The following is a 23,967-nucleotide window of genomic DNA, read 5'->3' as shown; positions in this document are numbered from 1 at the left end:
CCCCAAATCCCCACCGCCGCCTCGTCGCCGAGACCCTCCGGTACCGGTTGCGGGCTCGAGGAGGGGCGGGGCGGCCGGGGGAGAGGAGCCCGGGGATGTTTTCCCGTTGCGGAGCGTACCATCGGCGTTGTCTCCCCCCGCCGCGCACTGCGGCTCCCCTCGCCGGTTAATAACAACATTATCGCAGCCCGCCCGGCATGCGATAGGCACTTAGTGCACCCCACCATGTCGGTCGCCTTTGCTTCTGCTCGCCCGAGGGGCAAAGGGGAGGTCACCCAGCAAACTATCCAGAAGGTAAAAAAAAATAATAATAATAAAAATAAAAAATAAAATTAAAAAAATAATAAAATTTAAAGAAAAAAAAGCATGCTTGTGGTACAGGCAGTTTTCTGCAGGATCCCGGGGAAGGCTCCTTCATGGAGGTGCTGCTGAGGTGGGCAGGAGGAGGAGGAGGAGGAGGAGGAACAAAGCCGAGGTGCGGGGATGGCTGCGGGGGGGCGCGGGGCAGGGGCGGGAGGCGCCTCGCCCGCTGCCGGGGGGGTGGGGGGGGGGCAGGCGGCCGTGAGGTGCTGCCGGGCATCCGCTGTGCGTGACGGGGTTCTGGGGGTCTGCCGGCCAAAAACGGGGGGGGAAAGGGGAAAGTGAGTGAAAATAGGGAATTTGCGAGGGGGTTCTTTTGTATCTGGCTGCGGGATTTTGGTCGCGGAGGAGGCAGAGGGAGCAGCGGGCGCTGGCGGTTCCACCTGCTGTTATTTGTGCTGTGGGCATCGGGGTTCGGTGACAAAGGTCTTAAAGCTTCCCTCAGGGAGTGAGGTCCCCACGCGGGTCTGGTGCAGAAGCCGAAGCAGAGGGCTGGGAGGTATTGTTCCCCCCTGTCACAGGGGATGCACGCACCCGCCCGGCCCCTCCGTTCCTCCGCAGAAGGCAAAACTGCGTGCCGAGGAGGCTGGAAATGCCGATAAAGCCCGGGCACGCTCTGCTCCGACCGCTGCTTGGCTTCTGGGCTCGCTGCGAGCGCTGCCCGCCGTGAGGTGCCGGCGGGGGTCGGGCTGGGGGCTGGGGCTGGGGGCTGGCGAGTTGTGGCCGGCGGGGAAGTGTCACTGAGGGAACTCAGCGGCGGTGGCGTTTGGGCCGTTGCCTGGTGCCGCTTTGGGACTTCGAGGGGAAAACCGTCGTTGGAGGACTGTGACAGAACAGATGTAGAGGCAGAACAGCTGCTGTAAGAGGTGGAAGTGTGACGGAAATCTCGGGACGCTGTTCGGAAACGAATCCCACGTTGTGCAGCTCTTGTGCCACGCGTAGTATTGTGGGCCGATTAATTTTAAATAATAAAATATTCCCGTGGCTAAGCTTTTCTCTAAAACTCCAAATTGGATGAGGTTAGGGCAGAATTTCATAATTCAGATGGTTTTTACTTAAAAACACCACCATATCAATAAGCAAAGGGCAGCCGAAGTATCTTCATTTCAATTTTCAAGCACTTTCCTTCTTTTCATATCCATAAACTTTATGGAGGCTTCAAAATGTTATTTCTTTACAAATAACATCCAAAACCGTTTCCCGTCACAGGAAGGTTTGTTGGCACGTTCCTTCAGGACTGCTCACCGGTGTCGTCGGGTGGTTTTCAGTGATCTTCCTTTTTGCGAAGCAGTGATGCTGAGCGAGAGGCTTGCAGGCACAGTCACCAAATGGGCTTTGCAGTCAAGTACGAGAAGTGGGGCAGTCCGAGAGGGAACAGATGCTGGGCTACAAACTCATTAAAATTCTTATTAAAGTGTGTTTTTTTTTTAGAACATACCAATTTTGTTGAGAAACAACGTTATTCTTATTTGCATTTGTAATATATAAGCTGCTTATTTTTATTTGTTAACTCAATTTTAATAGTCCGTTAAAGCTTTTATTATTCAAGTACACACTATCATCCTAAAATAAATCATGCGGAGGAAGTTAGAGCTTTTGTCAACACAGCAGTGATGATGATGCTTTAAAATGATTCACCAAATAGCATTTTTAGGGCAGTGAACTATAATTTCTTGTGTGCAACAGAGATCAGAACTCAGTTCTTTTTCCTAGGAAGTTAGGAAAAGAGTTATTCCTGTTTCCTTTTCAGTAAGCAAAATGTTCTTCAGCTAATTGTGGAAGAATAATAACCCTTTTCTGATAAAGGTATCTGTGGTATTGCTTGGACTCTTGGTGTGGAATACATACCTTCACTGAATGTGAAAATGTTTTTGCCAGTGAAAGTTGATAAGGACAGTGTTAAATACTTCACTAATTCTGCATTCAGAATTTCCATTGGCACCAGTGAAAATTCTGTGCAATGAATGCAGACAGTGAAACAAGGAGCTGTGCTGTGAGTCAGGCAGGAGTATTTTCTCTTAAGGTTACCTGCTGCTCCCAGGCTGCATGTGTGCTGGAGGAGCAGGGCTCCGTCTGACACAATTCCGACGTTCCCTGCCAGGGCTGAGGACACCACCTAGACATCCTGCTGGTCCTCAGCCCCTCGCCGGCTTGGGTGACAAGGTCGCTTGCAGGTGCCAGCAGCAACCGGTGGTGGATAGGGGCGTCCAGCGAAGTTCTGGACAACTTGTAAGTCCCAAGCAAGGAGCACGACGAGCCGAGCTCTGCAAGGGGGTGACTGGCCAGACCAAGCGCAAAGAAAAGACTCTTCTGCTCATTTTCCTATAACCTAGCTTTCTGCATCTAAATGGGTCAGGAACTTGTTCTCATCAGAACATACACCCACACAGATTAATTCATATTTAGCTAGTATTAAAGATGTTATACTTTTCTTACGTCCTGATGCCCAAGTTCAAAGGCCCAACCTTGCAAGCACTTAATAGCAGTGGAACCCACAAATTGCATTATGTAGTGAGTTTTTTCACAGAGGCAATTATAAGTTCATAAATGCTGTTGTTATTTTTCCATTCATTCACCTGCAGAAAGCTTGCTCCATTCCCAAGAAAGTGATGGGGAAGAGGCAAACTATTATCTTTGAAATTCTGAAACAAGCGAAAGGATATTTTAATTTTTTTACTGCGTAGTAAGTTCATTAATTAAATGACAGGTGGCATTTTGTCCAGCAGCCCTGATTTTTTTGAAATAATTCAGTGAGTAGATTTTACTGAATGAAGCTAAGTTAGCAGCCACTGATACACGCAAATTAACTGGAATATAGTTACTCTGTATTTTCATTTGAAGTCCTCCCTGTATTTCAACTGAACTACCGCAAAGGACGTACTGGGATGTAATTTTCCTAAATGTGGTTTCAGTGGATCCAGCCTTGCAAATTTTATATTTTGTCAAAGTTCAGAAGTCTGCAGGCACAAGTTCCATGCAGGAAAACAAGTAGGTTTAAATTGTTTGAAAGTATGTCTCCTATTTGAAAATAAGAGTCTGAAGTTTTTCAAAGGGCTGGGTGATACTTTAGAATGAGGGAGACGCATTTCATAGGGAAAGTGATTTCCTTCTTCAGCATAAAATCTATCTGGCATTTAAGGAGCAAAAAAGGTAAGTCCATTAATTCTTCTTTGTTGGGTATTTCAGCTAACTCATTTGAAGATAACTTCATAAAGGAACGATTTGAAAAGCACTTTGTAATATCCCAAAGTAGAAGTAGTAGTGCACAAAACACAATCCATGGTGAAGGAGGGTGAATGTGGAATGTCAAAACCACGGGACTTCAATCTGATTCTCATAGTAACTTGTTTTGATCGTGTTTCTCTTATGCAGATGCTAGATGAAAACCACCACCTAATACAATGTATTATGGATTACCAGAGCAAGGGGAAAACTGCAGAATGTACTCAGTGAGTATTACGAGTTTTGGGGTATGTCAGAGAGTTTGGGTGTACTTTTTCGCAAGAACAGTACTGTGAACAGCTCTGCTTACTGGCCACTAAGAAAATACCTGGACTATTTCCTATTTAGGTTCACTTGTATTAAGAAATTAAGATTGTTCTTGAGACAGAGGTTTTGGTGTTTTTGTTTTTTTTTCCTCCAAAATATTCAAGAATTTATTATTTTGAATATTTTTAACAGATCATTTATGAAAATAATTATAGAGGATTACAAACCTGGTGATATAGGACCACTAGCTTTATGCAGACTCATTAAATGTGAGTAGAATCAGGTATAACATAGATTCATCAGAAAGTAATAAAATGTTAAGGATCACTAGTGGTTATCTATGGCTAAAACAATATGCATATAGACATACCAGTTTGTTTTACGTACTATTCCTAATCTTGAAAGTAAAATGCTTTTATAAACTTTATGGGTTAAGTCTCGGTCGGGAAGAATAGCCAATCTGCCCCATGAAAGGTCAAGTTATATGAGGCCAAACCCAAAAGAGCTGTACTTTCCAAAAAAATGTCTAAATGAGTTTATGATTCAGTTCTTGATTAATTCAACCTACAAGATTTGAATTATTTTAATAATGCATGCACTGCCTGCTTGGAAATTAATCCATTGAAGATTTTGAGCACTGAAGGTCAGCACTGAATGCTTCTGCAAAGAAGGCGGTACTACGGGAGTATGTGTGTGTTTGGGAGGAGGCTACCAAGTTCCATGCTCCTTGTATTCATATCACCATCCTGGTTTTATTTTTGCCTCTTTTACTGCTTTCCACACATTTTCCCCTTATCAGAAGAAAAGTCATGCTAAAAAAGTATTTTCTCTTGCCTTGTTATAGAACCCTCCGTGTCTGGCTCTTCACTTTGCTCAGTGGTGCAGCTGTAGTTTGCTTTTGGATGCTCTCCTGTTCTTCCTTATGAGCTTTTCCAGTTCATCGAGAACTGTGAAGAAGCATACATGGTTCTGGTGGTGCTTACTTGAGTAAACACTCCAGTGAAAGCACTCTTATAAAAATCTTATTCTTATCTTGCTGGAAAGGCAAACAGGTTTTGGTTTTTGGAGTTTCATTACTACTAGGACGCTGGTTAAAGAGAGGAAGAAGCTGTGGCTAACTGTTAGAGCAGCGGACCCAGTGTCAGTACTTAAAGAAATCCTGAGATTCCAGCTTTACAGGTCACTCAAAGCGCTTTCAAAAATCTGCGTACTTTGCTTCCCCCTTTCTCCAGGTTCACCCATTTGTAAGTTGGGTGTTGAACCCACTGTTGAAAAGCATGGCAGCACAGAAATAGGTCAGTACTATTGCTATTTATTAAGACTGATGTAAAGTGGGCTATTGTAACTTCACTAGCCATTTGTAAAGAGCAAAAAAAAAAAAGAGAAAAAAAAAGGTTGTAATTTTCTGTGTTGTTAACCCTTTCCAAATAAGCTTTACTCCTTATTCTATAGATACCAACAAATCTTGCACAGAAACCTCGTTTACTTGGCAACAATAGCAGATTCTAACCAGAATATGCAGTCCTTGCTTCCTGCTGTAAGTACCAGTGCTACCATCAGAAACCATCAGAGGGAAGTGTTCATTCATACTGTTACTGATCACTGTCAGGAAACCATTTTTTAGTATTTTTCCAGCAAAAAGTTTTGAAGTGGTCATGTAGACCACTAAACAAAAGTTACTGTATTTGAATCACATTCTTCGGGATGTTAGTGTTAATATCTGGCTCCGTGGCCTAAGTTCTATATCCTAAATGCTGCAGTGTCACAGATCTGAACAGAATCCGTTTGTTCCAGATTTCTTATTCTTTAATTATTCTTATTGTATTCTTTACGCAGGAAAAAAAAAAGCCACTGTTTTATATCAAAAATCGAATTCAGCATTTGGGCATTAGTTTGTTTTTAAACGTTGTGTTATTCTTGCTAAAGTGATTGATTTTGGAAGTATCCCACCTAACACAGAACACAAAATAGCTTTATGCTTGACAAGGGTCAATTTGTCAACGCTCTTCTGTATAGTCTCTGCTAACGCGTATACCCTCAGCAGTTACTTTCAGACCAGCACAAAATGAAATTCATGTTAGTACAGAAGAATGGGCACAGAAGGCAGGCTCTATTATAAGCCCAATTTTGAGATCTTCGCTGTGCTGCCTGCTGGCTTCCCTGTGTCATGCTGAATGTCATTTGCACACCCTAGTCAAAAGAAAAAAGGTTTACTCAAGCAAGCCTAAAAAGTGAGGAAAGCACGCATTTAGTTGAGGCAGCTTTTAGTCATAGTCAGGCTAATTTGGGGGGTTATTATTTTTCTAAATAAAACCTAACCAAAAATTTGCTTCTCCTCCTTGTTATTTGCAGCCTCCAACGCAAAACATAAACTTGGGCCCAGGAGGAATGACTCAGAGTGCATCCAACCAATCTCTCCATTCACAGAGCAATCTCAGTGATGCAATTGGGACGGGCCTTCCTCCTTCCTCCCTCATGCAGAGTCAGATTAGCAATGGTGAGCCTTGGTCCCCTTTGTGCTGCTTTGCTGTTGCTTGGCAACAAAATCATTAATGCAGAATATACTTAGAGAGCTGTAAAAGACCTCTCCTAACTCACCTTTCAGGCATATGGAGATTTCAGGCACATGCTGAAATCATCACAAAATGGCTACAGTCGGTAATGATGCTGGGTTCTGCAAGGACTCCGGGCTGCTCAGTATTTCTGCAGGGGAAATTAAAAATAAAAATTTTTGTTTTAAAAAAATGTGTAATGAAAATCACCACGTAAAGATGCCTCCAAGTTTTTAGTTAGAAAAATTATATATTGCAGTATTTTTCTCTTGAAGGCGGTGGGGGCTGGCCAGGGTAAAATGAGATTGCTTGTGTAACTGGCTGCACAACCGAGCCTTTAGATTGCAAAGGCTTTCTAGGAGAAATGCCTTTTTAAAAATAAAATGGTGTTACGTCAGTCTTTGTCCTCTGCAGAATCTTGCAGGGATTGAACTACGTAGCCAAAGAGTTTGCACAGACATTTTATATGGATAAGATAAATATACAACTTTATCTATTTGTTTCTTTTGTTCTCACAACTGAAAAGAAACTCACTGAAAGGGTTTGTTTTTTTTTTACTTTGTGCATTTTATAGTATGAATAATCTGTTTATTTATTTTGCATTTAATGATTATTTAGTTAGCTCTTGTTTATGTGGGTCTTTCCCAAAGTGACAGAGAGAGAAAAACAGTTTCTATAAATAGAAATATGTGACTGTAAAATCACAAACCTTGGCAGGGGGACTCAAGAGCAGATGCAAACCATGAAATTACTTTGGACTTTTAAAAAATCTGTTTGTGGTCAAGCTGATGGCACCTTTTAAACTAATGGATGAGGTATCTACTTTAAACAGTTCCAGCGGTAAAAGGGGCTTATTAACTTTATCTGAGCCTTCTTTCTGAAGGATTTATTAACTAGTACAAGTATTAGAATAAATCAGTCAAAACATCGTTTTGTTTTTTTGCTGTGTGACATATCACTCCATGTATAGATAGAGTGAGAAATTATTTAACGTTTGTCGACAGTTAGTGGACAACATTTTTTGCAAGTTAGGAGTAAGTATGCACAAACAGTTATGGATACGTGGGCTCTAGGACATGTGAAAATTTTCCATCTAGTGGAGATGAAAGAGTGTAATGAACAGGTAGAACATGTAGCAGTATGTGTATCTCTGGTTCTACTGATTTCAGTAGGCCTAGATCTGTTCATCTCCTGTTAAAAATGCTGCTTGCTTCTCTCCATCAGAGGAAAATATAAAAATCAACAGCAATTTTTCTCATTTTGATGTCTATAAATATCATTAAGAGCAATTAATCAGGTTTGCACTAAGAGAATTAGATACATTTTTCAGAGGCTGGAGATACGCTTAATAACTGGATTGAAATATCATTATTTAAACATTACAACACAATTCTGTCTCTTCTAGGGATTCTGCATGTCTTCCATCCTATCTAAATTAATTTAGATAGACAGCAATACACAGTTGAGTTTAGATAGACAATACATACTATCGCAATTTATGTAGTAACAATACCCAGTGAAAACAACTTTCCAAAACCCGCTCATAAAAGTATTTACAGCAACTAACAGCAAAAACCAGGACCAGTTTTCCCCAGTGTTAGTTATCCAACAGCAACAGAATTTTTTAAAAAATAAGTATACTGCCAGGTAAGGAGGATGATACTCAAAATGTCAGGATACAATTGGAGCACCCTGATAATTACATGCTGGGATATCGGACAGGGAGTGCTGCAACAATAGTGATGATGATTATGGTGACTTGGAAGATTTATCTTCTGAAAGTCTGAGGTTCTTCCAGGCAAACTTCAGGAAAGGGGAGAGGCAGGTGTGTCCTCTTGGCCCTCGGAGGGAAGGGTCCCTCAGTGCTTCCTAAGCCTTGGCCAAGGTTAACTGGTTATAGGGGAACTGCCTGAATGCAGCAATGCACAAGGAGCAGCTGCTGTGCTCCCCGTCATCACCATTTGTGTGAATGGGGAAGATGAGTTGGCAGCAGGACAGGAGGAAGGAAAGAACAAATTTCAGGAGGCTGGGATGTTACCAGAGTGCGTGTGTTTTCTGAAGAATCTGAAATTACTGGCATTTGTTCATTCTGCTGCCTGCAAGATCTGCGGCAGCCCATGAAGAACTGGCTGTAGGCTGGTGCTGCTGATGTTTTTCTTCTTGTCTGCAATTCTGTATACCTAGATTTGGCAGCCAGGAAGAGGAAGATCTCTCTAATTTTGCAGGAGGCAATTTTAATTTGTCTGTAGATACCAGGGAATTTTAATAATGAGGATTTTTTTCGTTTTGTTTTGCCTTATCATATTTTAGAAAGGCTGCGAGGGCTTTAATGCTCACTGTACATTGCCAATAATAGCACAGATTTTCTTGTTGCTCTCTTTAATTTTTCTAGGTCCTAATCACGTGTCTATGCAGCAGTCAGGCCAGAACACTATGCCCACAACCTCTCTGAGTATGACTGTCAGCAGTCATGGAACTGGGCCTGGTTATAGCCATACAGTGCCTGCATCTCAGAATGTGCCAATGCAAGGCCAGGGGTCAATAGGCAATTATGTCTCTCGAACAAACATCAACATGCAGTCTAATCCAGGTAAACTCCCTCTTCCTCCTTCTGGGCCAACTTGACTTTTCAGTGACCTCAGAGGTTTACCACACGCGAATGTGTTCTGTAAATATTTTCTGTAGACAGGGGCAAACATGCAAGAGGAAAAGCTTTAAGATGTCTCTGAATTTTAAGGTGTCGGGCACCAGAGGAAGTGAGAACAGTTTCAGACTTGTTTCAACTTCCATTGACTTGCTGTGGTTAACAATGAGTTGTGGAAAAGAGGATTAGTTAGGTAAAGGTGCAGCAGCACTATCCAGTAGGCCCTGACGGCAAGTCTCACGCCTGTGGGAGGGCTCGGAAAAGCACCTTTGGCCTAGCTGAAAGGGCCTGCCAGCCAAAGAGTATGGCACATTTACCATTTTTATGTTACTACCACATTTTTTATGCATAGAGAGGCTAGCAGACAACTCAGAAGTTCTCTCTTGACTTGTAAAAATGATTGCTACTGAGTATTGAATGGGATGTCCAATGCTTGTTCTTTCAGACAATATGAAATGTAGGGAGCAAATAAATCCTGGAATGTCAGTTTATTTAATCTGTATGATCATCAGGTATGTAATAAGATCGAAGTAGAAGAAAGAATTGACTAGAAAACAAATGCAGCAATGAATGAGTCAGGAGTGAGGAACAAATATCAGTTCTTCTTTCTTTAATCCTACTGTAATAATGATTCCATTCTTTTAATTAAGGTAATAGTTATCAAGGTTAGATGTATTTTCAAATGTGTGACTGAAACAAATGGTAAGAACTAACCACGTAAAGAATATCCTTTTCTGACTACAGTGCAGAAGAGTTAAATGCATGTAGTAGGAAAACATCTCCCCCTATGGAAAAATCACAGAATGATCAGGTTGTGAGTTAGTTGAAGGTTTTAACTTGATTCCAAAGAGATCAGGGAGACAACGGTCGTATCCTTTTATAAAATGGTATTTTCCATGCACGTTGTAGTCTCCATGATGCACCAGCAAGCAGCAACGTCGCATTACAACTCAGCGCAAGGAGGGAGCCAGCACTACCAGGGCCAGTCCTCCATTGCCATGATGAGTCAGAGCAACCAGGGCAACAGTATGATGGGGCAGCGACCGATGGGCCCCTACAGAGCTTCACAGCAAGGTAAAGCCTACCAGTAGCTTATTGATATAATTACCAGTAGGTTGATGATGTTCTGCCCATTGTGTAGGGCAGGTAAGTCACCAAGATTTCCAAGCCACTTTTATGAATAGAGAACCCATCTGGGAAGACAGGAGATCTGAAATGCTGGAAGTACCGTGACAGCCAGAACTTTAATCTCTTTTCAAGTGTATTTTTTTAATTATTTCAGGTGTTTAGAAATAATTCTGTCTAGAAGAGATCATATATCTCTAAAGAAAAGAAGAAAAGTTTGATATACAGCTCACTGAAGTCATTGGAAACCTTTTTGTTTCTTTCAAATGGTATTGGATCAGCCGTAAAATGGCAGAGTTAACAAGGAACACATTTCTGCAAACAAGATATAGTTTGCCAGCAATTAATAAGAAAAATTAGGCCAAAGCAAGGAAAATTCCAGAGGATAGCCACCATGTTCTAACACCTCTAGAAAAACTTCAGAGAGGTAATAAAAATGCTAGACTGATTCTAATATAAAATGAATTTTGCTAAGAAATAAATGAATACATTAATTGTAATATATTTGATTCTAACTGTGTTCTTGAGCATGGCATACATTCCTGTGCTTTCTAATAACTCAGATTAGTAGATGAATTGTAGCCTTTTCTTTCGGTATTGACACCCAAGTGAGTGGTTTTAGGACATGTTGCTGACACTTGCATAATTTCAGTTTCAACTAGCTTTTTTTCTGAAAATACAAAGTTATTTCCTTTTTTCCAGTGAGCAAAGTATCTTTGAAACCGCTCTGAACGTACATAGCCTGCTTACTTTTCCAGATGTAAACATTGTTTTCTTAAAAAAGAAATAAGATAATAAAAAACATCCCCTAGGAGTCCACGGGCTCAGTGTGCTCTCTCCTGCCTTTGCCTTGCAGGTTCCTCACAGCAGTACATGGGTCAGGAAGAATATTACAGCGAACAGTACAGTCATGGACAAGGCTCATCAGAACCTATGAATCAGCAGTATTATCCAGATGGTAATTCCTCTAAGCTCTGGTCACTGTAATACTGGTAAAGCATAGGCTGGCATGACTGCCACATCCAAGGACGTGGCAAACACATTAAGATTTGTTTCCAGTTTAAGTGCTAGAAAATTTTAATCCCGCTGCATGGGAGCCTGCGTACCCACATTTCAGAAAGAGCACGAAGCCAAGCTGGGACTCGTATATCCTAGTGATTTCCCTGGGGGTGTGACTTTCCTTGCCACATATTCAGACTTTCTCTTAGCCTCACCTTTGTGCATAAGCAACTTCATAATATATGGAGTCAACAGTGTGTAGGAAGTTATATTAATAATGTATGTGATAAATCTTTGCAATTTCTTATAGGACATGGTGATTATGCCTATCAGCAGTCATCCTATACAGAGCAGAGCTATGACAGGTCATTTGATGACTCTACACAGCACTATTATGAAGGAGGTAGGAAAATACATTGGTAATTTTCATAAACCAAAGCTCTGTTCCCCTAAAATACTGACCGAGGATACAACATCCTTATCAAAATATAAAACATGACTTGCAGTGTCTGCATGACAAAGCTGCTATTTAGTGTCCAGAAAATAGAATTCAGCCATGTATAGCATTTTTGTACCAATACCATATCAGCCTGTATCCACAGTATCATGTCAGTAATGGTATGGTGAGGTAATTACGCTGTGCAGCCTTGTGGGATCACTAATAACTTGTGCATAGCTTGATAATCATTAGAAAAATGATCCTCAGACGTAGCTGAGCCTGGTGGAATTATCGCTATGGATAGTGAACCTTTTTTTCAGTGAGCGAATAAACTTCCAGGATGTGCTCCACTCTTATAAAACTGTTTAATGAACATTTTATAGAATGCAAATAAAAGTGGCTATATTAAAGTAAGAGGTTATGCTCACTAAGGTAAACTAATGTGTTGCAGTTAGAAATGGGGTTGAGAGCTAGAAAAAAATGGCAGCTATAAATGAAAATTTACCCGGAGTGAGAAAGCCTACTGGTTTATTCCAGGACCAACTTTTTTGGTCTTATTTAATTCACCTTACAAATTGTGAAAAACAACGTGCTAAATGAAACTAATCCTTGAAAATCACCAATATTTTGAGTCTGTAGTTCTACCACTACAAAACACTGTACAGCAGTACATCAGTACATTCAGTGATGCTATTAAGGCATCCGACCTGTAAATTAACTGTAAAAATATTAACTTTATTATGATACAGCGGGGTGGCAATTTGGAAAAGCAATGTCCTCCATATAGTCTCCATTCATTTTGTTATTTCAGGATACCGCAAATGGAATTTCCATTGTAGACGTTTTTAAAAATATCAGTAACGACTAAATGTGTTGTCTTTCTGGGTTGTATGAATAAACATCATTATCTGGAACAGAATACAGTGGGAGGGCTTCATGAAAAAACAGCTATTTACCCTGGCACCCTTATCTTTGTAGCTCTGACTCTTTCTTCTCTGAAACTCTCCTGGAGTAAAACAAATCCTGGTGGAACAGGTTGCTTGTTTAATGATGTGTAAAAACAACTCTCTCCCATTCAAATATCCTAAAAGTCACTAGAGAAATAAACTCATCGTGATTGGCAAAATGCAAACACCTGTTTCTGAAAAGAGTACTTGTCTATGAGTTCCACACCAGGGCTCCTCACTCCCTTATTTTCTTTATGATTAGCATGTACGTTGAAATACCTGCTTCATCTGTAACCAAACTATTTCACTTTTTCCCTCTTTAGGAAATTCTCAGTACAGCCAGCAGCAGGCAGGATACCAACAGGGAGCTGCACAACAGCAAACATATTCCCAGCAGCAATACCCGAATCAACAAAGTTACCCAGGACAACAGCAAGGATATGGTACGGAAACTGTCACTGGCCAGTCAAGTGTTTGCAATACTTCAACCCGATGTCTCCATTCCTAATCTAAAATATGGTGTAAACTATTTTATTGATTAACCTTGGACATCCACATACTATAAATAGCCAAATAGCATAGCATGAAAAGGAATTCTGGGCAGTAACATCATTAGTAGAGCACTGCATTTCATACTGTTATGTTAGCATCCTGAGTCCTCTCTCGTGATAAATTGAGAAAATTACCCAGTACACACGCCTCATGTTGACTTCCTGACAAGCATTGGTAGGAGGTCACTGTATGCATTCTCAGGCCTCCTACACATCAAATAGTTCTGCAGCTGGCATAAAAAATAACATCAACAATCCGGAGAATCACTACTCCCTCAATTAGGTTTCTTGCAATGTCATATTAATCCTTGGTAAACTTGGAACTGAGGTGGAAAGAAAAATGTGGAAGTGATTTGAACATGCAGCTAACGCTGGCACAGGGCTTTGGAACCGTTCTGGTCACCAGGAGCAGTGCTCCCCATCGTCATCAAATTAAGTCTGATGGCTGCCTTTGAGTTCTCTGGACAGCTGCATGCATCTGAGTCTCTGAAAGTGAGTAACCATTTCAGGTTATTCAGCACAAAAACGGGCTGGAGAGATTGGGAATATTCTAAATACTAGCTTCAAGGCAAAGGATTTCTATTAAACCCAAAATTCAGTTTTTAATGTTAACATTTGGATTCCTCTTTCTAAAGATGCAGAATTTGCTAATTTTTCTCAGGTTCCTTAAGTTTGACACTCCAGACAGCTGCAGTACTCTGCTCCCGTTCTGTTTTTGCAGGGGGAAGTTGTGGCTGGGAGCTTATTGATGCTTCTCAAAACCGTAGATTCAGGGTAACGTTTTGGAAGACCAGAGAAATACAGGATTTCCCAGAGGGATGTAGAACCAGCTTGGGGAAGTCTAGGCAAAATCTACTCACAGTTCATACTTGCAAAGCTTACTTTATTACCATCGCATTTTACATTTTGTTAACCATAAGAACTCCCCCTAGCAAATCAAGCCTTATTAATAGACTTCTCTGTCTTCTCAGGTCCTGCACAAGGAGCATCTTCACAGTATTCCAGCTACCAACAGGGACAGGGGCAGCAATATGGAAGTTACAGAACTTCTCAGACAGGACCATCCGCTCAGCAACAGAGGCCTTATGGCTACGAGCAGGTAAATCATCTAAATCTCTGCTATAAGAAAGCAGATTTACCTACTAGCTCCTCACATCAATCTATCTGATAACTTGGTGCAGGCATATTGGTGATACTTGGGTGGGTCTTTCAACATTAGTAAACCAACAGAAAATTAACTCCACTGTTTGTAAACCTCTGATATGTTATTCTCCAACGCTTTTATTTCTCTCTTTTTTTTTTATAGGGACAATATGGAAATTATCAGCAATAAAAGGATATGATCCTGTGTCAGATTCATTTCAATAGTATATCCATCTTTTGAACTGGATGTACCGACAGTTTTGATTAATTGTAATATGTTGGTTACCCCTTAGCACAAAGCAGCGTCTGTATGTGAACAGTGTTCATTTCATGCTGGATATGAAGCAGTGCACTACTGGTAACAAGACAATGCTTTAATGGTTTGATATTTGGTGCTGTGTATAGTACTGTATGTTGATACAATGCAGAAGTTTTTAATTTCCCCCCCATTCTTGATGTTTCTAAATAGCTTTAGGATCATTTGATCACAGTTGTGCCCCGTTCTGGAAGACAGCCAGGCTGTTCGGCGTTCTGGCTAAATACAAAGCCATTCAGTCATATCTCAGCCCGGGGAAGTATCCTACAGTAGGTCATTGATCTTTTTTTAAATAATTCCATTACAGATTACCTGCCAGCTGCTGAAATCCATGGCTCTTAACTTTACTTCTTAAGAATAATGGGGAGGTTACATTCCTTATGTGAAGACAGTTTCATGCTATATGATAAAAGTAAGACTAATTGCAATTTCTGCAATACCTACCAGAGCGAACTACCCAAGTCTTAGAATTCAGTAATCTTCGTAAACCCATGTTTTTATTGTAAACGGTACAGAAAGATGATCAAAACCTATATTCAAAGATACGTTAATCACTAGGGCCACATTTTATATATGCATATCTATAAACTAAGATGTTTCTATTATGGAAAGAAAAATAGAAGGGAGCTCTGAGATCTGCAGTGTCAGCCTACTAGATGTCAATATTGCTTCTTATTGTGCTTAGCTGAGAAAAACATCTGGCAAAATTCCGGTCTTAAATATGCTACTCCAATTTTTATAACTTGCTTATATACATTTTCATGCCAAATTTCACAGGCAGGTGGCTGGCATCCTCCTTTATTTCTGATTCTCCCATAGCCCTTGCTCAGATTTTCCAGCAAGCATTATAACCATAAATATTGTCAATTTTATGGTTGACTGTTCTTACAGCTTACCATCACATTCATTTTTCTCTTGTACTGTGACAGAAATAGTTCATAAGAAAAAAGAAAAATCCTTTTTATTTTTTTTTTCCCCCAAAAAGCAACTAATTTCAGCTTTAATTGTGAAACAATATACGTATAGAGAGGGGAATTGTTAATGGGGTCAACCAGTGAGAAAATACCTATAGAGGGAGGTTTTAGAAATATGAACTAGTGGTATGTAAAAGCCAGTATAAACAATTGAAGTCACTTCTGTTTTTATATGTCCTTATAAAGTGTTGACTAAAGCACTTATAAAGTGCTTATATAACTGCTGAATGAAGTCTAAACTTCTCTGTGGCAAAAGGCTAGGATGATTATAGTCCATGAGCAATTTTGAATAGGAGATTAACTGAAAATTTACAATATAGAGTAAATTTACCCTATGTTGTAGGATGTTCTCCTTTCATTTGTCTAAACTGGTGTATTTATGGGATTTTGAGTTTTGGTACTTCGTATTTGGAAAAACCAAGACCACAAGTAAAATAAAAAAACCTCTCACTTCATTACTTTTTTTCCTGTAGAGGAAAATCTTTTAACTGGACAGCTAAAGATCAGTGTTGCTATCAAATGTGATAGCTATCAAATGTCCAAGCACTGCCCTTTCAACATTAACATTTTTAATAACTGATAAAACAGAAGATATTTCTGGTCAGTCCTCATTTCTCTCATCTTTCCTGCTGGTGTTTTCATACAAATAAGTACTCTCAAATATCAAGGAACGGAAAGGAAATAAGATCGTTTTCGTTACAATATGTTAATATTACAGGTAGCCAGAAGAATGCAATATTGCTCTTTGCCAGCTTGGAAATATGCCTTTTTATGTGGTTTTTGAAAGTGCTGAAATACTTTTGAGAGAATACGATCAACACTTAAAATGAAACAGCAACATTACATCAATCTGAAATGTCTTACATTAAGAACTTCTTGAATGTTGTGTATATAATGTATTTGAAAGAGCACTTTGGAAATAGTTTGTACATTTATTTCCTAATTTATACATGATTTTGGTGTTAATATTTCTAATTGTTAATAACAAAACGTTTATTTAATGTGTTGTTCATTTTTATGTGTCAATGTGGAAACAAAGTGATGCCAGCATTTTGACTTCTCCCATTAACTGTATCATTTTCTGTTTTGTAATACAGAATGCTTGACAATTGTTTAGGTTAAAAATTATCTGGAAATGAAGTTGGTGGTGCTTTTCTTACGACACAGACTTTTTGAGTGGAAACAACAAAGGGAGATGCCTTGGGGTCGCACCCACTAGGTGCGCCCAGAGGTTGTCCCAGCTCCAATGCTGAGGGCGATGGGTGGGTGCCTAATTAACGCCCAATTAACGATGCGTGAGGCGAGGCGAGGCGGCTGGCAGACTCAAGGGTACCCCCGAGGCAGACAGCAACGCCCGGCGGCACCCTCACGGGCGTTATGTCGGTGTCGCGGGCTTGTTGTGAGGGCAGCGGCCTCCGAGGCGGGGCTGAGGGGAGGTGGCGGGCGGCGCCTTCCCGCCCTTCCCCAACGGCCGGGGCTGGGGCTGGGGCAGGGGCGGGCCGCGGCTGCGCGTCCCGGCCGTGGCGGAGCCATGGCGCTGTGTGGGGCCGTGGCGGTGCCCCGCAGCGGGGCCGTCCTGGGTGGCCGGGCCGCTCCCCTCCTACGGCTGCTGCTGCTGGGGAGGCCGGCTTTCTCCACAACTCGCGTCGCGTGCGGGAAGAACAGGCGGCTGAGGCAAAAAAGAGCCATTTCGGAAAGGAAATTGGTAAGTCCTGAGGTAAACGGCGTGCCCTGGGTGGCATCAGCTGCCGGGCTGGCTGCGCTTTGTGTACGAGATGTGCAGAGAGCTCCTCCCTCGTGTTCTTCTGTTTAGGCTTAGAAAGAATTTGTTATTTCTGAGTGATCGATACGTCACTTTCAGTTCGCAGCGTTAGTTTCCCGTCTTGCCGTATGGTGGTGCCAAACACTTGTCTAAGAGAGGATTTTTAAGAAATCACAGGGCATGGCGTGACTTGAGTTATGCGAGAGTTCTGTACTTTTGCAGTTGCTTAGCTTGATATCACAATGCTGCTTTATCCCACGTATACTCCTTGGGCTATTTAATTAGCAAAACCCTTCTTTGCTGACAGGAAAGCTGAAGCGCAGTGCAGAACAGTTGGTTTGCCAGAAGTCAGATACCAAGTTCGTGTCAGAATTAGGGCCAAAACCTGGAATCCTCTCCACGCTGTATCTTCTTTACCCCCTAAGTAACTGGCTATGACTTACATTAAAGTTAATTCTACTTATTCTGTTTTCAAATAAGATTATTCTTTATAATAGTTTTCTTAGTTGTTAAAAGATTGACGTTTGCATTACTTTCATCACCTGGTATAGAAGGTAGTGAATCACTATTAGAACATCTCCCCCCCACCAGGCACTATGTCCTCTTTGTAAATTTTAGTTCCATTTAAAATGATTTCTTTTCAATTTTATTTTCATGTGTAGGAACACAACTACTGGATGATTCTGGTTTGTAGTGTGGTAGTCCTCTTAAGCAACCAGTGTTAGTAGTATGTAACTGTATTAAAACGATACTTACCCTGTTATTAGCTCTTCTAACATGAATTCTGCACTTCTAGTATCTGAGCTGCTTTATTAGGTTATATCAATATAACCTCTGGCATGTACTTTGCAATGTTTTAACGTGGTTCTTAAAAATACTTGAAAAATAAGATCTAATTTTCTTCAGTGTTATACTTAGTAAGCTGTATTTAAGTGATATGTGAATGACAGCAGAGATCTTTTTCACCCGTTCAGTGGAACTTGTCATGACAGAAAACAGCAGGTCTGCATATTATTAAATTCTGTAGAACGGTCAGCTTGCTGGAAGGTGACTGATAAACTGCACTTACAAGGTACAAACCTCATCCTCTTTGCAGACACGCTATTTTGTGGATCACCGGAGAGTGCGTGTGGTTGGAGGACAAGGAGGAGACGGAGGTCATTCCTTTTATAGTGAACCTCGAAAAATATTTGGAGGTCCTGATGGTGGAAATGGGGGTGATGGGGGTCATGTTGTTTTGAAAGGTAAAAGTCAACAAATCTGTTTTGTCTCCTGTTGTCTTATCTTTTAACACCTTACTCCCCTAGTTTAAATAAAAAAAAAAAAAAAGGAAAAAAAAGGTAATTTCTCTCAAAGCTGCCTTTGTTTTTTATGCTTTGTCCTGAGCCATGGTAAAAAGGACATAAATGACACCAAAGGCCTTAGGAGAGTTTCTAGAAAGCATTTTAAAAAACACGGTATTTTGCAGAAGTTTTAGTGGCTGGTACCTGACTGTAATAGTAACCCAACAAGTTTTACTCTTAAGCTAGATAAAGCTGCTTCTGCTATCACCCTCCTGCAAAATCTGCTAATCCGGCAAATGCATTTTCCAGAGTATTTTGTAATGGTTCTGTCCATTTTGGAATGGCCACTTAATGGAATGCATCGTTAACAAACCTAAAGAGATAAGTAAAGGCAGTTAAACTTCATCACAACTTAAATTAATATCAGTATTCCCTGATATGCTATGTTGACACAGTGAATTGGATATGTATTAATGCAGTATTCAGAAAGGAAAGAAGAGCTAAGAGGTTGTTCTACTAAAACAACGCCTTTAAGATCCATGTGTTTTGCTTTACAGCTGACCAGCAAATGAAATCACTTTCTTCAGTCCTCCCTTTCTATCAGGGTGTTCATGGAGGAAGAGGAGGAAGCAAAAACTGTTACGGAGCCAATGGTGCAAGTGTGTATGTTAAGGTAAGTTCTGGCTGCTATGTTAGCTTTGTATTTACATTGTTGATTTTCATGGTGAATGGGAGAAAATGCTCCTGTACGTTTTTACAAGGAGCCTTGTATGCTGTCCCTGCAGGAACAGGGCTGGTTGACACACAGGCAGATCAAACTGCTGTAAATTGTTCATCAAAATTAGACTTCTGTGGAAGGTACATCTGACTAAAATGCTGTCCTGACTTGTTTTCTCTTCTGGGGTAACATGCCTAGAGAAAGCAGAACACAGAATTTGTTAAGTAGGAGCAGACTTACTTTCTTTCATATATTTTCTTCTTCAATATGCCCATTTTGGTGCACACCTACAATATGTTTGTAAGCTCATTATTGTTAAGCTTCTGTGCTTAAAAGGAGAGCAAGTGGCTTATGGTACCATTGACATTTTAATGAATTGCAGTCTGACAGCGCTGTTTTGGTCCAGGAAGTGAACCTCTTGCAGTATGCTTCTTGTTGGGTTCTGCCAGGTGCCCAGCAGAGGAATAACGTTCGACAAATCTGAAATTAGCTGGGCCTGCTGAAGGCAGCTCTGCAGGCTTTGCAGGCATTACTCTGAATTACACGTCCCTTCATTTTAAGGTCCCTGTGGGTACATCGGTTAAGGAGGACGGGGTAGTTGTGGCTGACCTCACGCAACATGGTGAAGAGTATGTTGCAGCTTACGGAGGAGCTGGAGGGAAAGGGAATCGCTTTTTTCTTTCCAATGAAAACCGAGCTCCGATGTTATTTACTCCAGGAGAGCCAGGTCAGGAAAGGGTGCTCCATTTGGAACTCAAGACAACAGCTCACGCAGGACTGGTGAGTGTAGCAGCGGTTCTTCAACTTCCTTAGCCTTGTACAATGACATTTGACTGACTGAAGAAATAACATTTGGTAACATTTTTGTTAGCTTTTTGGCGTGCTTGTTTAGAGATGCAACTTGATGCTTTCTTGCTGTTGTTTGGTAGAAGGGTGTCCAAAGTGATTTGCAGAGCTGTCACTGTTTTGCTACGTAATGTCATCCTACTTCTGCTAAAATCAACAGTATATATAGAAAAGCAATGCTGAAGATTCACCAGTGATTAACAGATTCCCTGATGATGTACAGCAGGCTTTGTCTGCAGAATCTGCAAACGAACAGTACACTGTGGAGAACTCTTCTAAATTAGCTCGTTTTCTGTTTTTTTAAAAGAAAAAAGTATAAAGTTATAATTATCTTATAGTTAATACTCATATTTCTCTTTTTTCAGATATTAAACATTGGACTTTGTTAGTTCTGGGTTTAGCATCCTCTGAAACAAAAATACCATTTAGACATGAGTGCTAAGTCACTTCAGGGCGTAACCTGATTTTATATTTAAGTATGATAACGTTTTGACCCCGTTTGGTAAAACTGTTACAATCACGCATTTCTACCAAGTGTTACCTGCTGTTGTTCAAGCAAAATAACTGTCTAGCATAATTTCAAAAATTTTAGAGTTAGAGTTGGTGGATCAAAACGTCTAATTCTCTGTCCAGCTGGACACTCAGTGCCAAAAACATGAGAAGTGGGCCAAATTTGGAAATCTGATAAAGTTCTGTACTTCATATCCTCTAACAAGTACTCAGTGTGTTTGACATCAGTAGATGGGAGAACCTAGGATTTGATCTACTTTCATCTAGAGATTATTGGCCATCTGTGTATCTGTGGTATGTCAACTCTAGGATATCCCAGAGGAACTTCCTTTGCAGGATAGGTTTGTTTAAATTTTTGTCTTCTCCTTGGAAGGCCAAGTTCTTGGATATCAAGACTGAGAGCTGTAAGATTGCAGACTTGTAAGCATTCTGGTTAGTTACAGACCAAGCTACATTACTGAATTGGTTAGGGTCAAAACTAACTTTGAATTATTTTGGAAAATAATAAATCACACAATTAGAAAATAGGTAAAATGTGAACTGCAAGACAAAGCCATAATGTTTTTTCAGGGTAAAAGATTTTATGGTATACCTTTTTGACTCAGAACAAAATAAATACTTAAGTATTGCGTGCACACAAAAAAATAAGGTGATCCTTCTGTGTTTTGACCTTTTTAATATTTATGGGAATAAATAAGAGGAGTTAGGAAAAATAAAAAAGGAAACCAAGTTGTTTTTCAGAACTGAGCATGCAAAATTAATGTTATATTCTTGCCAGAAGATTCTTTCCACATCTAGCAAAAGCTTAGTTTTCGTTTTTTTTTTTTTTCCTTTGTATTAGCCTAGAACCATGGCTTTAATAAATGCTTGTATTCCAGGTGGGCTTTCCCAATGCTGGGAAATCATCGCTGTTGCGAGCCTTGTCCAACGCGAAGCCAGCAGTGGCTGCCTACCCATTCACAACCCTAAACCCCCACGTTGGCATTGTCCACTATGAAGACTACGAACAAGTGGCAGGTAAAAATCACGGGACACAGTCTGTACCTTGATAGCAGTTTGTGTCAGGTGGCTTTATCTTTGAAATGCTGTAGGAGGAAGCTTAGCAATTCTGTTCAAGTCCAATAGAAATAGCAAGAACTCAAGCTTAATGTAGCTGAAAACAAGTGGAAGCCCATTTGTCGTTCAGTTCTACGTGCCCCTAATATTAACCTAGCAATCCGAATGCTGTTTTCACTGGAATAATCTAAATCTGGGGGTTGTAAAACGTGATAGCCAGACTTAACATGAGGTATGCTCTGGTATTGATTCATTGATGGGATGTCATTCTAAAAGTACTTGCGCTGGACAGTGAAAGGCTTTGTTGTTGTTGAATGTGTTCAATTCACTGTGAAATTTCTCTCACTGTAGTCGCTGACATTCCTGGCCTGATACGGGGTGCTCATCAAAACAGGGGCCTCGGGGTGGCCTTCCTAAGGCACATCGAACGATGCCGCTTTCTCTTGTATGTGGTGGATCTCTCTGTGCCTCGGCCGTGGGTTCAGCTGCAAGACTTAAAATATGAACTGGAACAATATAAAAATGGATTGTCGGAGAGGCCTTGTGTTGTCGTTGGGAATAAAATCGACCTTGCTCAGTCCAGGATTAATCTCCCGCTCCTTAAAGAGCAGATAGGTGACCGGGTCATTGCATTGTCTGCGCTGACAGGAGACAACTTAGAGGAACTGTTGTTGCATTTGAGAGAACTGTATGACATTTATGTGAAGACAGAACAATCACGAGGGCAAAGGCCAGTCAAGTGGTAGGACACAGAACTACTATGAACTCTACTGGAAGGAAAAAAAGTCATCATTTGGTTAGGCAACATCTGTGTGTAGTTCTTTTCTTCCTGATTGTATTTTGTTTGTTTTTAATGCATTGGACACAGCTCGTGGATGTGTTTTGGAGTGCTTCGTTGGAACGTTTTTTGCACCTCTGAGGTGTCTCAAATGTTATCCAACAAAATTTGAAAGTTTTAACCGTGATGGATGTTCATTTGGAAACTGGGATTTTGTTTGGCATTAGGTAGTTAATTGTGGAAATAAAAGAATATCTGGTGGAAATTACTGAAATTCACAATATGCAGGGTATGTTGGCTGTCTGTCTGAATTGGAATGGTGTGAAGTCTCAATTTTTGTTTGTCAAAGATTCTAAAATAAAAATAAGGTGGTCCTTCCTGTCTATTTCTGTACCATAACGACTTCTAGTTGTCTCAAACTTTTCCTTTTTTTTTCCCCCTCGGAGGAGGAGGTACAGGTGCTTAGTGTCTTGGAGGAGGAATGTGGTGAAACAGCTGCAATTAATGATTGACATTTCCTCATTAGCATAAATAACTATCTTTAAATGCTGGCAGCAGCTAAATAGCTGTATAAACTAGCCACAGGACGCTCATCTGAGACTCAGTTCTGAGCTCTCTGGTTTCCTTGAGGAATCTTAAGTAATGTTCTGAGAAGTCTTAGACTTAGATGTTCCAAACACAAGAACAATACAGTACTTTAAGGATTTGATGTGGGCTCTCTTTTTTTTTTGACTGTCATATTTTGTACTGTATCACCACTAGTGGGAATTACTGTGTTTAAAGAAAATAAAGCTGCAGTGCTCCTCTAACTTCTTTCTTACGTGTACTACAGAAAAGGTGATAATTCTGTTTCTTTGCACATTTTATTTCATTTCATCTCGTATGCCTTATTAATGCATCTGAACGGTGCATCCTTAAAACGCTGGCTTTCTTGGCTTTCATGGATGGTGTCTTTTTTTTTCCCGCATAACTCTTTGACTATGACTGGAAGGGAGCAGTCTTGTTCAATTTCAGTATTAAAACTCAACTCATCCTCCTGCTGTTGGGATCAGATCTGTGATTACGACTGAATTAGAACTAACTGCGTGTGTGTAAGAAAGCAGGTGCGTGCTCCTTCTTGTTAAGAGCAGCAGGTTTTATTCTGAACTGCGAGGTTAACTCAAATGGCCAGATTCTTAAATTAAAGAAAATTGTCAAAATAGGTAATTACGTCTCTTAAATTCACATTCTGTGTACTTGTATCTGATCAGATGTGAAAAAGCAATCTATGCATAACAAGCAGTGATACTGTTATAAATACGATCAGGGAAAAGATGAAAACAGAAGTATTAAGTCCCAGAGCTGCTCTCGTCTTTTGTTTCCTACTTGCTTCATCCCGGGGATTTCCCAGGCTGAATTAGGTGGAAGTGAATATTTACTTCCGTCCTTCTGACTGGTTTTGTGCAGCGCTTTTAGGCCTCACCGGTTTTCTCTTC

General features: G+C 40.6%; 2 protein-coding genes across 2 annotated transcripts; both read left to right on the top strand.

Annotated features, from left to right (window-relative positions):
* The first annotated feature begins 225 nt into the window (after window positions 1–225).
* Window positions 226–14,620, top strand: SS18L1 (SS18L1 subunit of BAF chromatin remodeling complex). Its single transcript, XM_035547964.1, has 11 exons — window positions 226–294; window positions 3,733–3,809; window positions 5,302–5,386; window positions 6,202–6,346; window positions 8,794–8,991; window positions 9,955–10,119; window positions 11,027–11,128; window positions 11,480–11,572; window positions 12,879–12,998; window positions 14,078–14,205; window positions 14,413–14,620. The coding sequence occupies exons 1-11, from the start codon at window positions 226–228 to the stop codon at window positions 14,437–14,439; spliced, it is 1,209 nt and encodes a 402-aa protein (XP_035403857.1). The 3' UTR covers window positions 14,440–14,620.
* Window positions 14,621–17,037: 2,417 nt separating this feature from the next.
* MTG2 (mitochondrial ribosome associated GTPase 2) lies at window positions 17,038–22,891 on the top strand. Its single transcript, XM_035547965.2, has 6 exons — window positions 17,038–17,244; window positions 18,398–18,545; window positions 19,142–19,257; window positions 19,864–20,082; window positions 21,537–21,675; window positions 22,066–22,891. Exons 1-6 carry the CDS (start codon window positions 17,071–17,073, stop codon window positions 22,458–22,460), a joined length of 1,191 nt encoding a protein of 396 aa, XP_035403858.1. The 5' UTR covers window positions 17,038–17,070; the 3' UTR covers window positions 22,461–22,891.
* Window positions 22,892–23,967: the final 1,076 nt, after the last annotated feature.

Source organism: Cygnus atratus, chromosome 16 (assembly GCF_013377495.2).
Source record: "Cygnus atratus isolate AKBS03 ecotype Queensland, Australia chromosome 16, CAtr_DNAZoo_HiC_assembly, whole genome shotgun sequence".
NCBI classification, from domain to species: Eukaryota; Metazoa; Chordata; class Aves; order Anseriformes; family Anatidae; genus Cygnus; species Cygnus atratus.
Note: the sequence above shows the minus strand (reverse complement) of the source record. Positions and strands in the feature narration are given on the sequence as shown.

Excerpts from the sequence above, each read along its gene's own strand:
- SS18L1 (XM_035547964.1), top strand. The coding sequence starts at position 226 with ATGTCGGTCGCCTTTGCTTCTGCTCGCCCGAGGGGCAAAGGGGAGGTC. Across the intron at positions 3,810-5,301 it reads AAAACTGCAGAATGTACTCA|ATACCAACAAATCTTGCACA; the intron begins GTGAGTATTACG and ends CTTATTCTATAG. Across the intron at positions 6,347-8,793 it reads GCAGAGTCAGATTAGCAATG|GTCCTAATCACGTGTCTATG; the intron begins GTGAGCCTTGGT and ends TAATTTTTCTAG.
- MTG2 (XM_035547965.2), top strand. The coding sequence starts at position 17,071 with ATGGCGCTGTGTGGGGCCGTGGCGGTGCCCCGCAGCGGGGCCGTCCTG. Across the intron at positions 18,546-19,141 it reads GGGTCATGTTGTTTTGAAAG|CTGACCAGCAAATGAAATCA; the intron begins GTAAAAGTCAAC and ends TTTGCTTTACAG. Across the intron at positions 21,676-22,065 it reads AGACTACGAACAAGTGGCAG|TCGCTGACATTCCTGGCCTG; the intron begins GTAAAAATCACG and ends CTCTCACTGTAG.